Source organism: Pavona decussata, unplaced genomic scaffold (assembly GCF_977016875.1).
Source record: "Pavona decussata unplaced genomic scaffold, jaPavDecu1.1 SCAFFOLD_12, whole genome shotgun sequence".
NCBI lineage: Eukaryota > Metazoa > Cnidaria > Anthozoa > Scleractinia > Agariciidae > Pavona > Pavona decussata.
The window spans coordinates 231,817-247,912 of record NW_028145435.1 but is presented as its reverse complement, the minus strand read 5'-3'; the positions used below and the strand labels follow the sequence as shown (position 1 = coordinate 247,912).

General features: G+C 37.4%; 1 protein-coding gene across 2 annotated transcripts in view; it reads left to right on the top strand.

Moving 5' to 3' along the window:
- The first annotated feature begins 3 nt into the window (after nucleotides 1-3).
- The window catches only part of LOC146487904 (AP-4 complex accessory subunit Tepsin-like), a 30,914-nt gene continuing 14,821 nt past the window's right edge, over nucleotides 4-16,096 (top strand). The window contains exons 1-8 of one of the 2 annotated variants that reach the window (XM_085125409.1): nucleotides 4-104; nucleotides 277-349; nucleotides 7,056-7,150; nucleotides 8,565-8,658; nucleotides 10,016-10,083; nucleotides 12,009-12,063; nucleotides 13,727-13,789; nucleotides 15,394-15,558. In XM_085125409.1, coding sequence (XP_084981535.1) covers nucleotides 51-104; nucleotides 277-349; nucleotides 7,056-7,150; nucleotides 8,565-8,658; nucleotides 10,016-10,083; nucleotides 12,009-12,063; nucleotides 13,727-13,789; nucleotides 15,394-15,558 — 667 coding nt within the window. In that variant the 5' untranslated portion in view covers nucleotides 4-50. Of the gene's footprint in view, nucleotides 105-276; nucleotides 350-7,055; nucleotides 7,151-8,564; nucleotides 8,659-10,015; nucleotides 10,084-12,008; nucleotides 12,064-13,726; nucleotides 13,790-15,393; nucleotides 15,559-16,096 lie in introns of those variants that run through there. The other variant, XM_085125415.1, reaches the window with a different exon arrangement.

Sequence of the window (16,096 nt, the reverse complement as noted above, 5' to 3'; positions counted from 1 at the left end):
TATTTTCCTTCATTGGGATATCCTGCTGATCATAAGGCTAAAATTTCAAAATGGCGGCAAACGCAATGGAGAAAGTCTCGGAGACGTTTTCGTTTGCGAAAAAGGTACTTATTTACATATGATATAGCTGAAGTTACTTGATGAGCATTCCCTTAAATATTTTGTAGTTTGCGGCGGCTTTTTTTTTTCAATTGTGACCCCTAAAAAGCACATATAAGATTATATATAAGCTTAATTTTAGTTATTAATATCAGGTCTTATCTCAACTACATGTAGATTCCGATGCTGAAAAAATACACTTCAGACGATGACAACCCAACACCTGGCTACATCTATCAAGAAATCAACAGTATCCTTTGCATATACTTTTTGCTTTAAAGGGTGGAAAGTTGTGTTTTTAGGCTTATCAAAGTAACCAATCCCGATCGAGGGATATTCAAAGCGATTGCAGAATACCCGACCCATTTCGAAGGGTACAAATTATCTACCACTCCCGCAGTCCCGCAGACGATGATTGATTTAGTCTGAGCTGGTAGAGGTCGTGGTCCTTCAGTCCTGCAGTCCAGTAGTCGATGAGTACATGTAATTAATCGAAGGAACAGCAATGTAGTACAACTCGTGGTCCTTCAGTTCCGCAGTCTAGTAGTCCTGGTATAGTGAATCGAACTCAATCGGATTGAGTTTGGCCATCAAATGAAATCCAACACCAAAGTTTGTGTGAGTTTTTTTTCTGAACCAATCAAACTCAATCGAGCCCAATTGAACCCAGTCCATCAGATTGTGTTTAATTAAGTTCGGCAACCAAACTAAATCGACAATCCCATGGATTACGTTCAATTGTCATTCTACACCTCTTTGCGTTTGAAACAGGTAACATGATGATTACTTGAGGTAAATTTATATACCTGCAGTGTATTGTGGTGTGGTATGTCATCTTTTGAATCAACCTCGTTCCCGAGCTGCCCTGGGAATGAGGTTGCTATTGAATCCCACTACAAATGTCTTCACTTACCAAGTAGTTGAAGCATTTACAAGCCACAGGGAAGCAACCAGTTCTCATTGAAAATGACCTACAGTATAATTTCCCGCACTCGTGGACAATCCGAAAAGCCTTTGAAATCTTTGCCCTCCTTCACTTCAAAGCGGCAATCCTGGTAACCTTTTACTCCCAGGGGGTTTTACTATGCTAACGACCCAAGGCGCATCTGAAGCCATTTCTCCAGAGTTTCTGCGTTTACGAGAAACAGGTGCTACACTCCAGGGTATACTGAAGTAATTCCAGCCTCCAAGAACTTAGTATTGACTATCAACACCAGTTTTACAAAAATCAAGAGTTGGAAATCGAACGTTTGTTTGAGTTCGATTGTACAATTTTTTTTGTGAGTTTGACTTTGTTCAATTGCTGAACTCAATTGAACTCAATCCACGGATATAGCTCGATTGGGTTCAATTGAGCTCGATTAAAATTTAGTTTGATTGTGTTTGATTAACTGTGCCAGAGTAGTCGATGAATGCTTTGGTCTTAGTACAACTTGTGGTCCTTCAGGTCTGCAGTGCAGTAGCCAATGAATACATGTAATTTAGTCTAAGATAGTATACATGTACAACTGGCAGTCCAATCTCGCCTGCAATCATGCAATCGCAAGGTAATGGCTTAAAGAACAAGGTATATTAAATGTGTAGCACGCTTGTTCCTAAGTTAGAACAACTGGTAGTCCTTCAGTCCTGCAGTCGCGCAGTCATATCATAAAAATTACATGGGCCTGGTATTCTGCAAATTATCTAGCTGGGACATTCTATTATTCTTTGATACACATCCCCACTAACAATGGCAAGTTTTTGGGGAGGGGTCCAGGATTTTTGTTTCAAAGTAGCTGACAAAATTTTGACTGTAATTGGCTTCAGAATAATTTTAACCCGAGTCACTGCCAAAAACGCATACCCCGTTTTGTTGTTGTTTTTTCTGTAAAGGGTGCCGACAAAATATGAGGCATTTGATTCCTGCCTTCTATGGGAGGATGCAGAAAAAAAAAAGGAAAGTCCCACAGACCAGGGGTGGCAATGGTGGAAATTTAATTGGCCAATAATATTTATTTATTGTTATATAGAACATTCATCATTACATGTAGTTCTTTTTCATGCATCAGATACTTATAGACGCTGATGGCCAAATCACATAAATATTTCATGTCCATAAAGGTAACAGACCAGTATTATGAGTTTAGTGAAACTTCAATGGATTGAAAAGTGATGATTGATCACATTACTACAGCTCGTGAAAAGTGCCCTTAAATGCTTTTTTAATCCATGTGAATGTGTCCTAACAAAATGCTTTTAATAACACTCCACAGCAAAAATGCATATTGGGGCCACTTTCTCTGTGGTGAAAATCAATTTCTCTCCCCCCTCCCTCCCCAAGGTCTGAGTCTGATTTGGAAAATGTATACATAATTAATGTATCATGTCATGCTCTACAAATCAGGTATCATAATATGCCTCTTATAAGGGGCCTCAGTCAATACTCAGTCATTATCCCAATATCATGACTGACACTCGGAATGTCTTTAGCCCGGAAAGCAACCAGCCAAACAAACAAAAGACAAGAAAACCACTATTACTTCAGCTCAATACTTTGGTGGAGTTATTGGTGACTGTGCGCCACTTTATATATGATATTGTCATTGCAACTGATAGTTTATCAGTAAGCCACCAAGAACATGTTGCTCGATACATCCACCGATGTCATCGAGACTATTAGGTGGGTTAGCTGTCGAGTCTTTGTTGTTAGACAGTGGAGTGGCATCTCAACTATCTATCAACCTGAGGAAGCAACTGACATATCAACCAAGATACTGATCCCTGCTTTTGATTAAGGTCCCGTATAAGATACATGATCCCAAATCGGCAGGTATAAACAAAACATTAAAAAAAATCAGTCACTTTGCTCAAGAAAAAATATGTCATTTGCATATATTCACCTTTCAAATGGACATTAATAAGTTGCAGTGGATAGAGTGGGGGAGGGGTGCATATGTAGGGCATGGAAGCTACATGTGAAGTACCTCAGATTTTTTGGTCAAATGCCCGTTTCAGTGTATTTATCAAAAGAATAATTATATATAATCATCTAAAATTTTGTTAGAATGTCAAAAGTCCCCATTGAAGACAGATCAAATCCCCTGTCAAATCCCCTGCCTATGGCAGTGCCCCCTCTCCCTTAAACATAAAAAAAATCAAGCAACAAATGTCAGTCATTCATACTTTATTAATCCTCAGTAAATCCTTTTGTGAATAACAAAATAATTATACAAAACAAACTATGTATTGTACATGTAACACTCTATTCTACCTTAGTACTGCAAATTGAAACTAACAAATTATGGTAAATTTGAAATAATAAACGAAACATCCTGCTTCACGAGCATGACGTTCCTCTAATACATGTATAAACTATTATACAGTTTAAAAATGATTGCTCACTTTGGAAGTTGTGACAGAATATTTGATATCTAAACTCAGCGATGAAGCAAGCAGCTTGTCTTAGGTTTGAAGTAAGCTTAATTCCACAACGTAACACTGCACCACTATAACTACAGCTTTGTTTGTAGAAATCTGTGCATCAGAGAGCGACTTTGGGACATTATGGGACAGTATGGCATACCTGACATCTTTATCAGGACTTTCAAGGCACTTTACCATCAGAGCTCAAGCTGTGTTATAGAAGGCGGAAGGTACTCCAGCTGGTTTGAAGTGAAGAGTGGCGTGCGACAAGGGTGTGTGATGTCTGGCTTCATCTTTGTCCTGATCATGGACGGGGTCATGCGGCACACAAACGATAGAAGACGCGGCTTGAGATGGAAGTTTACATCGGTTCTAGAAGACCTGGACTATGCTGATGATGTTGCTCTTCTCTCAAGCAGATTTGGTGATCTACAGGATAAGACTGACAGGCTAGTAGACATTGCTGGTATTGTGGGACTCAAGATCAACCCACACAAAACAAAGACGCTTAGAATGAACCACAAATGCACAGACAACATCAAGGTAGAAGGAGAGGGTGTAGACGACGTGAAATCCTTTGTATACCTAGGATCGGTGCTAGACAAACATGGTGGCACACAGGCAGACATCAAGAGGCGACTAGCAGTAGCCAGAAATGCATTTACCAGACTACAGAGCATCTGGAGGTCACAGAGATTCAGCAACAAGACCAAGCTGCGTATCCTGAACTCCAATGTGCTGTCTGTGTTACTGTATGGGGCCGCTATGTGGAGAATAACGACAGTTGATCTCAACAAACTTGATGTATTCCACCGCACATGCCTAAGAAGAGTATTAAGGAGATTTTGGCCCTACCATCTGAGCAACGAAGAGCTATATGAAGCATCAGGGAGCATGCCAGTGTCCACCCTCATACAAGTGAGAAGGTGGCGTTGGATAGGCCACATCTTGAGGAAAAGTCCTAACGACATCTCAAGGACTGCACTAACGTGGGCACCCGAAGGTAAGAGGAAGCGAGGCCGGCCAAGGGAAACGTGGAGACGAACTGTGGAGAAAGAAAGGAATCAGCTGGGTTGGCAGTCATGGGAGGCTGCTGTCGCCTCGGCGGCAGACCGGGATGGGTGGCGCAATCTTCTCGCCGGCCTTAAGAGTCCACGTGGGCCCAAAGAGGATAAGTAAGTAAGTAATGTACACTCAGTTTTTAACTCGTGAATGCGCATAGCGCAATGAACGAGTTATAGCGATAGGTGACTTTTGACTTGGTCGGTCGGTCGGTCGGTTTTGTCGTTAACTTTCGGGCGTGCGCAGTGAATGAGTTTTAAATTCAATTAGTCGAAAAAAACACGCGAACATTTATTGTTCACGGCGCATCAGGAAATTCTTATTCAAAATGTAGAGAATAATTTGACGATCATTCAGTGCAAGAATGGAGATTTTTCGTTCAATCTGAGCAAAGTTACAAGTTTTTTTTAGTTTTTCAGAAAGTCCGGGGTCGTAAACTCAATTAGTGAAAAAAAAAAAAGTGAAAATTTTTTTCACGACGCGTCAGAATTCTCTCATTCATTCTGTAATGAATAATTTGACAATCATTTTAGTGTAAGAATGGAGATTTTTCGTTGAATCTGAGCAAAGTTATAGGTTTTTTTCCGTTTTTTTTTTTACAAAGTGCGGTTTCTTTTAAGAATTAAAAATAACTTAATTTAGAAATAATTTAATTAAAAAATGATTTAATTTGTCAGTTTTCACGCAAAAGCGGAACGTGCCATGTCACGCATCATTGACGTCGTAAACAAAATTATGCGAATTTCTGGTGAAATGAACACTTTAAGATCTTGTCAGCTTTCATCGAGGTTTCAAAGGGAAAAAATGTTTCATTTTCGAAATTTACAACTGGTAATTTATGGGAAAGCAAAAGGACGCGGTCGATAAATAATTCTTATTTAGCAAGAGCTTGTCATAGTTCATTATTTTTACTTGAGGATTACGTGGACTGAACTCCAAAGGAAAAATTTCATGCATTTATGTCGGGCATGAAATGTAATGCGATACTTTGTTGAACAGATTTCCCTTTGTGAGATCGGCTTGCCCTACAGTAATTTTGTAATTTTAATTCCCAAAAAAACTTCACTTGCCCATCGGGCAAGTGATGGTTAGAATCCACTAGCCCGATCGCAAAATCCAGTAGCGCCGGACTATCGAAGACACGAATTTGCATGACGTAGCTGCACATGGCGTGCTTCTATGAACTTTGAATAACGAAACACGTGATTTTTTTTAATCGGCACATCAGAATACAAGAGTACAAGAATGGTTATTTTTCGTTACATAATCGGGCAAAGATATAGTTTTTTTTAGCTTTCAAGGAAGTTTCCGTAGCCGTCTAAATTTCAATTACTATGTGTCATCTGCATTCATGAGTTGGCTCACAGGAGCCTTTGATTTAATTCATTAATAAAAATAATTATAAAATGGTAATTAAGTCATTTACCCCAAACTGAGCTTAGGTCTTCTGGGGTATCATCATGTAGAATTTTATACATGAAAATGGATTTTGTGGTCATGCGCTGATGATTTAGTTTTTCCCATCCAAACATATGTAAGAGCCCTTTTGTGTCAGTGATGCCATGCAATTTTGTAAACCTTTCCTGCACTTGCCCCATACATGTACAACGCTACAATAGTCAAAGAAATATCAAGTTGGAAGCCAGTTTTCTTCTGATAACTGCCATCCTATAATTGCCATGTGCAATGTTTCATTCAGTGAGAAAGTGCAGATTATTATTTAGTGTTTTCACACAATGCAGTGGTGATAATAATAATAATAATAATAATAATAATAATAATAATAATAATAATAATAATAATAATAAAGGCAATACAGTCGACTCCCGATAACTCGAACCTTCAACAGTAATTGAAAAAGGTTCTAGTTATCGGGAGTTGAGAACAAGTGACCGGAAATAAGGAAAAGAAGACAATGTTAATTAAGTATTTTCTATCCATACAGTGGCACATTTTGATCAAATTTAATTATAGAGAAGTTGAGTGAAACAAAACACAGCAAAGCAGCAGGCGAAAACTAAGGTACTGCGAACTTGAAATGGACTGACTCATTTTGTTAATGCAAAAAAAGACAAAGAATACAAAGGCTGCTTTAAAATATATTCAATGTTTTGGACTGCAGTACTGTTTGCTTTGACCTGTCACCGCTTGACAAACATGGTTCGAGTTATTGAGGGTAAAATTATATAGAAAATGACCTGTTCAGGGAAATGAAAATAACTTTGAGTTAGCAGGAGTTTTGAGTTACCGAGGGTAAAATTACAGTAAATTTATGACAGAAATCCAGGGTAGATCGATTTTGGTTCAAGTTAGCGCGTGGTTCAAGTTTAGTAAGGGTTCAAGTTGTTGGGAGTTGACTGTAGTAGTAATAATTATAGTCTGTGACAATAATAATTATTGTCACAGACATATGTGACAATATTTATATGCATTTACATGCATTATATGCATTAAAACATAATAATATTTTCCTTGATATGGTCACACACGAGGCATAACATATGAAACAATAAGCAGCTGCAACTCTCTCCTGGATTATTTAGTCAACAGACTGAAGAGGCAGTCATCTCCTTATATCAAATACAAGGTATGGTTCATTGTAATTAATCAATTAACTTGAGCACTGAGTTGTGTTTGATTGGAATTCAAGTAAGGCCTTACCCTTGCACAACTTGAGTTTTCAAATGACCTTTGCTTGAAACTGCAATTAGTGTTAGTTGTTGACTCTTAGCCAAGTCAGGTATAACTGAAAGATGTGGTGGAGAAAAGTGCAAGTCTGATCTGGCTTTGGAATTCAAATTTCTACAAAATTAATTAGCTCTTATTTGGCAAACAGACTAGCTAGTTCATATCTGAGAAGAAGTGTTAGTAATTTCCAACAACAGCAAATTTAATTATTACACTTTAATTGTACCAATAACAAAAGTTAAAGTTCATTTACCAGAAAAATAAACTGAATTAATTAATGAATTAAAGGGGACCAACTCCTTAAAATAACACCCAGGGGTCAGCCAGATTGAATAATTAAAACTAAAATTAAATTGAATATTTGACAGCAGAGGTACAACATGGCAACATTATACTTGATGAAAACAATTTACTGACAGTACGTAACCAGAATAATTATAATGAGCGCTGACGATAATCACGAGAATTTCCAGTATCTGTCAGATTGCTGTTATTTCACAGTATCATTAACACCTAATAAAATCGATTGATAACTATAAAACTACTAAAAAGTCATCATTTTATGCAATCAACGATCTTGAACTCTAACAGAAATCAGCCATTCAATTCAAAGTTACTGCTTATGTCGACCCAAGCATCCCGTGTAATGCTCCAAAAAGTATCTTGTTAGGATTAACAGAAATCAGCCATTCAATTCAAAGTTACTGCTTATGTCGACCCAAGCATCCCGTGTAATGCTCCAAAAAGCATCTTGTTAGGATTAATTTATTATCTTTTGTACAATTTGTACTCTCTCATGTTTTTAAAAGATCTAATTTTGAAAAGAAATAAAATCCAGGGGATAAATTGTTTTAGACAGCGCTAGTTCTTGTTAGTCCACCACGTACTACAGAATAGCACTTTAGGTTATTCACTGATAGCAAACAGTTTTGGTTTCTGTCTATTGATTGTTAACTTCAAAGTTAGATCTTTAATCATGCATCCTTTTTACTTTTTCTTTTTCAGTTTCTCTAAAATCACCCACCCCCACCCCTTCTGAAAATGTTAAAATTAAAAAACCTGAAACATTAATGAAGTAATGTTGTGCATTGCAAAACAAGTGTACATTAAGGCATTTTGGATTTGACTGAAACCTCAAAGATAATTGTTAAGTAAAAACGAGAACAAAATACAGTGTATGTAAGGAAAACACAGCTTTCAGCTAGAAAACTTCAGCACACCATATTGAGCAAAGATTAATGAACTCAAGAAAAGATTTGTGTGTGGCTTAATACATACACATGTATGCATTCTCACCTATTTTTAACTTTTAGGTTCTTAAAATTCTTTGTTACCTTGCAAGCAATGGCCACTCAGAGTTCAGAAGTGGCCTTCGACACAAAGCAGATGTCCTAAGAGAAGCTGAAGGTAAGTTTACAGCACTCTATTAAACATCTTGAAATTATTAAAGAACTGGATAAAAATACTGCTTAATATATAATTATTGTCCAATCGTCAGGAGAAGGCTATAAGGAAAAAGTGACTAAATTGAACGAAGTGTATTAAGTAGCTTCAAGAGAAGAGAGATTGGCCTCTAGAAGGATAGCTTTGTGCTTTGGTTTTATAGCTCTGACACATCCTTTAAAGATTATTGGAAAGTGATTAACCTGTCTCTGGCTAATTCAAATAGACAGTTTTCTTTCTCCACCAAGCAATACAGTTTCCTTGAAATTAACCCATTTAATAAGGATCTTCTGAAATACGGCACTTTTTATGGTCCCAACAGTGTCCATGATAACAGAGTTTGGCTGTTAATCAGCAATTGCCTCAGCACAAAGTCTTGGCATATTTATACTCTTCCTGAATGGGATAGAATGATAGTGTCATACATTGTGTAAGGTTGCCCTTAGCATTTTGTCGGTTGGATATAGTGTTCAGCAGCAATAAATTATTCAATGCAGAATGTAATTGTGTCTTGACTAAAAATGTACCTCTCCCTGGGGATAGACTCCTAGACAATAGATCCAGACATGCTGTATTAGTATATACAGCAATCCCAGCAGATGGCTACATGTTTCTTGAACTGTTGTCTTCAGAAATTGGGCCATAGATTTTACTACTTTGGTATGAGATATAGATCACTTTGGAAAAGTGTGGTAGCTTGGGGGTGACGGAGGGTGGGTACATGATCAAATAAGGGTACCCACATTTTGGCCTTGAGTCGGGTCTTGACAATCTGCGAGCCAGCGAGCCAGTGAGCCATGCGAGGCAGACGTGCGAGGCACTCAGGTTAGCCTAAAAAACACTCCGGTTAGCCTAAAAAGCACTCTGGCTAGCTTAAATAGCTCCCCGGTTAGCTTAATGCCGGGTTAGCATTTATGTTGGGGTTGTTCATGCCTCGCAAGCCTCTCATGTTTGGCTCGCATGGCTCGCATGCCTTGCACGTTTGGCTCGCATGCCTCGCACGTTTGGCTCGCATGCCTCGCATGGCTGACAAGTTTGGCTTGCTGACTCGCACATTGGCCACACTCCATTGAGTCATGCATGCAAGCTTAGTATGTAACTGTAAAGCAGACATACAATCCTAATGAGCAGAAATGTATGTATATTAATATATTTTGCTTACGAAGTGTAGGCCAAAACTTAAAAAGAAATTCTGACCTATTTACAAAATTAATGTCACGATTTGGAAATTTGTATGGATTTTAGAACTTCTGTGACTGAAAATTGGTAATGATAATAAAACTGTCCTTATAATATATTTTTTTAATTAATGATGTTACAGGATTCTCCGGCCAGATGGATTACCTTAAAGGTGATGCCCCCAATCAGCGTGTCAGAAAAACTGCATCAGTAAGTAAATGTCACCCAGTTGTACAACAAAGGCTTTTTTAGTCACTTTGTCTTCTTGTCTGCTTAGAGAGGTCCATTGTGAAGGAAGCAGGTCCAAATTGTTGATTCATGACATCACAGGTTGACTTGGATGATGAACATCTCTAGATAGATAGCAGCCACTTTGTCTTTGTTAAATATAAATTGTGTCATGAAATCCATTGGTCCCATGGAGCTCTCCAGAGTTGTTCATGAGCCAAGAACCGTACCTATTTATTAATCTTGAGGCTTGAATGCAAACAGGTAGTTGTTAAATTTTTTTCATGAAAGCTGCCAAAATGGCAATGTGAGGTAGGAATGAAAATTTTTTTGTTATCTGTTTGAACCAAGTCAGAAGGAATTGACCAGAATCTTGCCAGTTCTTTTCTTCTTCTTCTCTTTCGTTTTGTTTTTTTTTTTTTCACTTTTCTTCCTGATTGTTTTGTTGTTGTTGTTGTTCTTGTGTTGTTGTTGTTTTTTTTTTGTTATCTGGTTGAACTGAAACAAAACCTGGACAGGCTTTCTTCAAACTTCATGCTATACATGTCTTACTGTACATGATACTGAATCTGAATGTTTTGCTAGTCAAGAACTAATTTAAAGCCCAATTTTCTACTTCACATACATGTAGTCTTTGACTTTTAATTATTCCTCGCGCAGCGAGGGCCGAAGGCCCGAGTGTAGCGAGGTTAATAAATTTGTCGGGCCGAACCGGCCCGAGCGGAGCTAAGCCGCGCGAATTCGAGCAAAAAATATATTTATATATATATATATATATGTTGATATATGTTTATATCTTTGAAGGTGTCCGCACAATGACGTCAGACTGTCTGGCGTCATCTGGAGCAAAATTTGCATACATCGAAAAAAATATGCGGCATGATCAAATTTCAACTGCAATGTTCATCAATATTCACTGGATACAGAACTATCTCTCCAGAATCTTTTCCCTTTCTTTTAGAAATCTTTTTTGTGAAAGATTGCATTAAAGAAATTACACGTTTTGTGGCCGCGGTTAATAACTTTCCGTGGGAAATAAATTCATCGAACACGACAGCGCTGCACGCCCGTTGTACGTTACGTCTCGACAGAAATAGATTTTCAACCGCAAACTAGCCCGTGGAACTACGAAAACACTATGTTCATAAAAAAAAACCTTATGCGCCTTTTAATCTCCTCGTTTGATGCTACAATACGAGTAAAGAGGGCTTTCCACCCAGCCCCAGCTTCGCGAGGTTTTGCGAGTCACGTATTTCTAGTAATTATTTCAAACTCTTATAATAATATTTAATCATTTTTTTGCAATCCAGGCGACTTAGAAACCTTTGCTCACAGGGACAATTTTACAGTATAAAAGTGTTTGCTGTGATCAGTAAAATTATTTAATTAACAGATTTTACAAATTTACTTTACTATGTTAAGTGTCACAGTGAACTATTATTAGTTTACAAAGTCTATGCAAAGTTATTTGTGATAAATACAGGTAGTGTAAACTTTTATATGTCCAAATAGTAAAACAGAATAATTATAAATGCCCCAAACTTAAGATACCCTGCATAGGATTTGAACCTACAGCAATGTTCTCGTGGCTGCAGGTACTCATACTACTGAGTTACCAAGGCAACCATAGTGGAGTGATTCGAATATTGGCCCAAGGACAGCAAAAATTACCAGATGTCTCTTGCGCCGAGACTTTTTTCTGCTGGTGGTCAAGACTACAGCTGTACTTGTATGCTAATAATAAGAACAAATGTTAGAAGCACTACCAATATTATTATGGCACCCATATTAACATTTGATCTCTTATCTGTGATTTCTGTTTCTGTGTTGGGACAAATCAGACGTAACAGTCTTTAAAGTTGAACATCAAGTTATTTATTGAAGTGCTCCATGTTTTATTGTGTTAGGAACTTATCGGTCTACTTTTCAATGTTGAAAGCAGTGGAACATCAACCATACATGGTAAGTCAAGGATTTGTTTTCTGCCTACTATTCAGTGAGTCAAGGCTTTTTGCCCTTCTGACCTTAGAGCTTTGTCAGTGGGAGCTTTACTCATGGCATGTTCAACCTAGCCAGATTCAGTGGCTATATACTGAACAGAAACAAACGGCCCGGTTGCTCTAAAGCAAATTAATGCTAATCCAAGATTAACAGTTAACCAAGGTTTCCATCTCGCTTGTTAAAGGGGCAGTGTCACCGATTTTTTGTGTCACTTTGAATAGCCAAAAAACATATTTGAATCGATGGAATCGTCAAAATAATGGTTCAGTTTGTTAACAATAACCCTAATAATGCAGAGAAACTAGTATTAATTATCTTTTGCTGGGGATGGCTAGGATGGAAATGGATTGCAACTTGAAAAAATTGGCCAGTTTTTTTAAGTTCCTCCTGTGTATTGTAGAGAAGTCGTCAAAAAACTGCTTATAGTTTGTTCTTCCCCGGATAAATACCTTGATATTTCCTTCTCGGTGCTCTAACAGCAATTTCATGTTAGAAAAAAAGGTTCTTTGTCAAATATTTGAGCCATTTTGACGAAAATATAGCAAAATCGCCGTGACAGTGTCCCTTTAAAACTGTTTTTAGATCCTAATCTGAACCTCTTAAAGGTGGCTGAGTTTACACACTTTTCTAGTATGCAGGTGTTAGTAAATGTTATTTGCAAACCATGTACGTACGTGCGAACCTGCGACAAATAATAGGTTTCCCTTTTTTTAGAAAATGCACTTGATAGATTTTGTCCATTTTTGTGTCTAGGAAAACTCACAAAATACTGACATGATGCTGCTTTTACATGTAATTTTGACAGAGAGATCTCCTGTAGATATTAAATGTTTTGTGAAGATACCCTTTGTCAAAGTTTGGTTTTTGTTTGTAGACGAGTTACACTTTTAGAGAACTACTGTGTCATCAAATTTCATGAAATCTAGCAAGTGGTTCCTTAGAAAACAATTAAACTTTCATTTCCACTAAAACAAACAGTCACAATGTTTTGGTCAAATGCACATGTGTGGCTCTTAATTGGGTTTTCACAGCAAAGAAGAAAAGCATGCAAAAAGATTTAGCTCTTCATGAACTCACTTTCTTCACTTGGTGATTATAAGAACAGGGTCCACAAACAAGAAAGTGAGTTATTGTAAGAACAAAACTCAACTCTGTGATCCATTTATTATAAAATTGTGGGATCGCTTTATTGATGCCGTATTTGCTTACCACAACCCTAGCGCACACTTAAAAGTGTCATTGACTGAACCTGTAAAGCGTGTGCAAACTGTGTTCAGACACCTTAAATTTGCAGAACGTTGCACCTTATCATGCTGATCACAATAATTCTATTTAACAAGAAGAAAATTGGTTACAATAAGTTAAAACTCAAATTAGGCCTGATTTGACAGGTTATATATTGTTGCTATGGTAATCTATTAATTGTTTACCAATGATAAGGCCTTTTTTGAAACCATTATTGTACTAGTACCAACTGATAAAGAGTGGTAGTTATGATTCATCGAATTGGAAGTGCTGGATACCATCGGTAACCTCTGTAAGGGAGAGAAAATTATTTTTTCTCGCCCCCTATTGAATTATGGTAATTTAATTTGTTATTTGTTGTTTTTGTTTAATACTGCAGCGATGACAGGACCAACTGGCAAGAAAATGGAAGGCTTTGGCAATACACCTTCACAGCCAACAAGTAGGTATTGCATTGAGTTAATAATACCATGTTGGTATTTACTTGAATAAATGCCTGGGGCATTTGCTACAAATTTAGTGCCCTAAGTGGGGGCATTTATTCTAAGGGAAGCATTTAATCAGGGAAGGGATTTCATTGGATAATGCAATTGTGCTCTAGTTCTGAATTCACTAACTTCAAAACTTGCCCCCATGAGGAGACACAGTGCGCAGCGGGAAGCAAAAAATAAGGTGGAGCGTGTCATGTCTCCACTCGGGAGACAATTTTCACACACTCACGAGTGGTTCACTGGCTTTACTATGGCTAGTCTAATTTTACCATATTTATTTCCTTTGAGAGTTTTTAGTATGGTTTTGCCTTGCATTACATGCAAATGCATGCTAGACAATCTTTCTTGTTTTGGAATTCCATAACGTTAATCTTTCTTGTGTTGGTAGTGCCGTCATGTAGTTGTTATATATTTCTATTATTTCACCAGAACTTATTTGTATTTTGCGATAATTGAAATAGCAAGTATCGATTTAGAAGTTAGTCTAAAACGTTTTTATTGTTTTCATACTGAATATGAAGCAAACTTAAGTGAAATACTGTAATATTCTCAAACTCATTAATAATTCATCAAGATAAAACAAAGAAAATCACTACCGTGACCGTGGTTTGGATATGTGATCCTAATTACCATAAAATTTTGTCAAACTTAGCCTTGAATTTCTCCAAGAATTATTGATGATTTGAGAAGCCATATCAAACACTCGAAAGTGTGTTCCATCAGAAATCCAAACACCTCGAAGTCATTTAAAAAAACTCGACTGCGCCTCGTTTTTTCAACCTACTTCTCAGTGTTTGGATATCTGATGAAACACACCTTCTCGTGTTTGACATATTACATCAAACAATTTCTCGATTGAAAAATCCAACCAAAAACAAATTTTACCTAATAAGGGCCCAGAGCAAAAGGAACGTAATTGCTGATTTGGCCTTACCATCCAAATTTCTCTGAATTCGCTCTAATTTGCCATACACACAGACTGGTTCTTGTGTCAGAAACATACACATATTGTTTACTTTGTGATTCGAGGGCCTAAATTTGCCCAAGAAGCTTACGACAAGCCTAAAATCATTTCAAACATTTGACAGTTGGTTCAGTTTTTTAGGCTATTAGTCGTAAACTTGTTGGGTGAGTTCGGGCCCTCAAATCACAAAGTAAACATGGAACTATGTTTCTGACATAAGAACTAGTTTATGTGCATGCCAAATGTTAAGGCCAAATCAGCACTTAAAATCCCTTTGCAATGGGCCTTCAATATTATTATGTTCTATCAGTTCAACAAAATATTAAATGTTAGAGAAACAACGAGGACACAATGGAGCTAGTAGATTTGTACATATACATACATGTACAATGTACACAGCATAGGTATTAAAAAAAAATCAATATTCAAATTCGTCTAATTTGAGAAAAATGTCATTCAACAGCTGCATTGGAGACCCACCCGACCCCGGTCAGATTTGTACAACAGGTGCATAATAGGTGCATCAATAGCCAATCAGAATTGAGGAAGAGAGAATTAAAACTTATTTAATTTTTTCTTATGTTTACTCAGAGAGTACAACATGGCTTGACTCAGTGAGGAACTTTGCAGAGCGTCTCCCAGATGCGGCAAATCTTATGAAACCCCAAAACGACCAGGCAAATGTACATGTACCGTCCACAGGTGGATCAGGCCTATCATTTGTTAATTACACAGATTCATCATGTGCAGAATCAGGTATCTATACACTGTGTTTAATCAGATACATGTAAATGTGACTCAAGAAAACAGTGTTTTTGTTCAAAACACTTAAAACGTTTTTTACCTTAATCCTCCATATGGCAAATAGTGTCACAAACACTGAATGCAATTGCATTCATTTGTCATTCATTAAGCCTTTAAGCCCTAACAGTGATCAACATCAAATTTCTCCTTGTAATATCAAAGCTTATTCAACCCCTGAGGTCATGAGAATAAGGAATATGTTCACCCAGGGTGAATTTTCTTGATATTTTAATAACTTCTCCACACTACTTTCATAAGAAATGTATGGGGACAAGATAGGAGAATTTGTTCTTTGATATTAGGGGTTAAAGGGTTAAGATGGGTACATGAACATGTAAGTAGGTGGCTGCAGGCAATTACTTGAAACCAGACTGTAAAATGCAATTCCAAAAACATAACTTAACTCATCAACTTGCACTGACTCATTTCTGGCACAGCAGAGCACTGTCAATCACCCATTTGTGCTCTGTTTTGGCTTTATCTCTCAGTA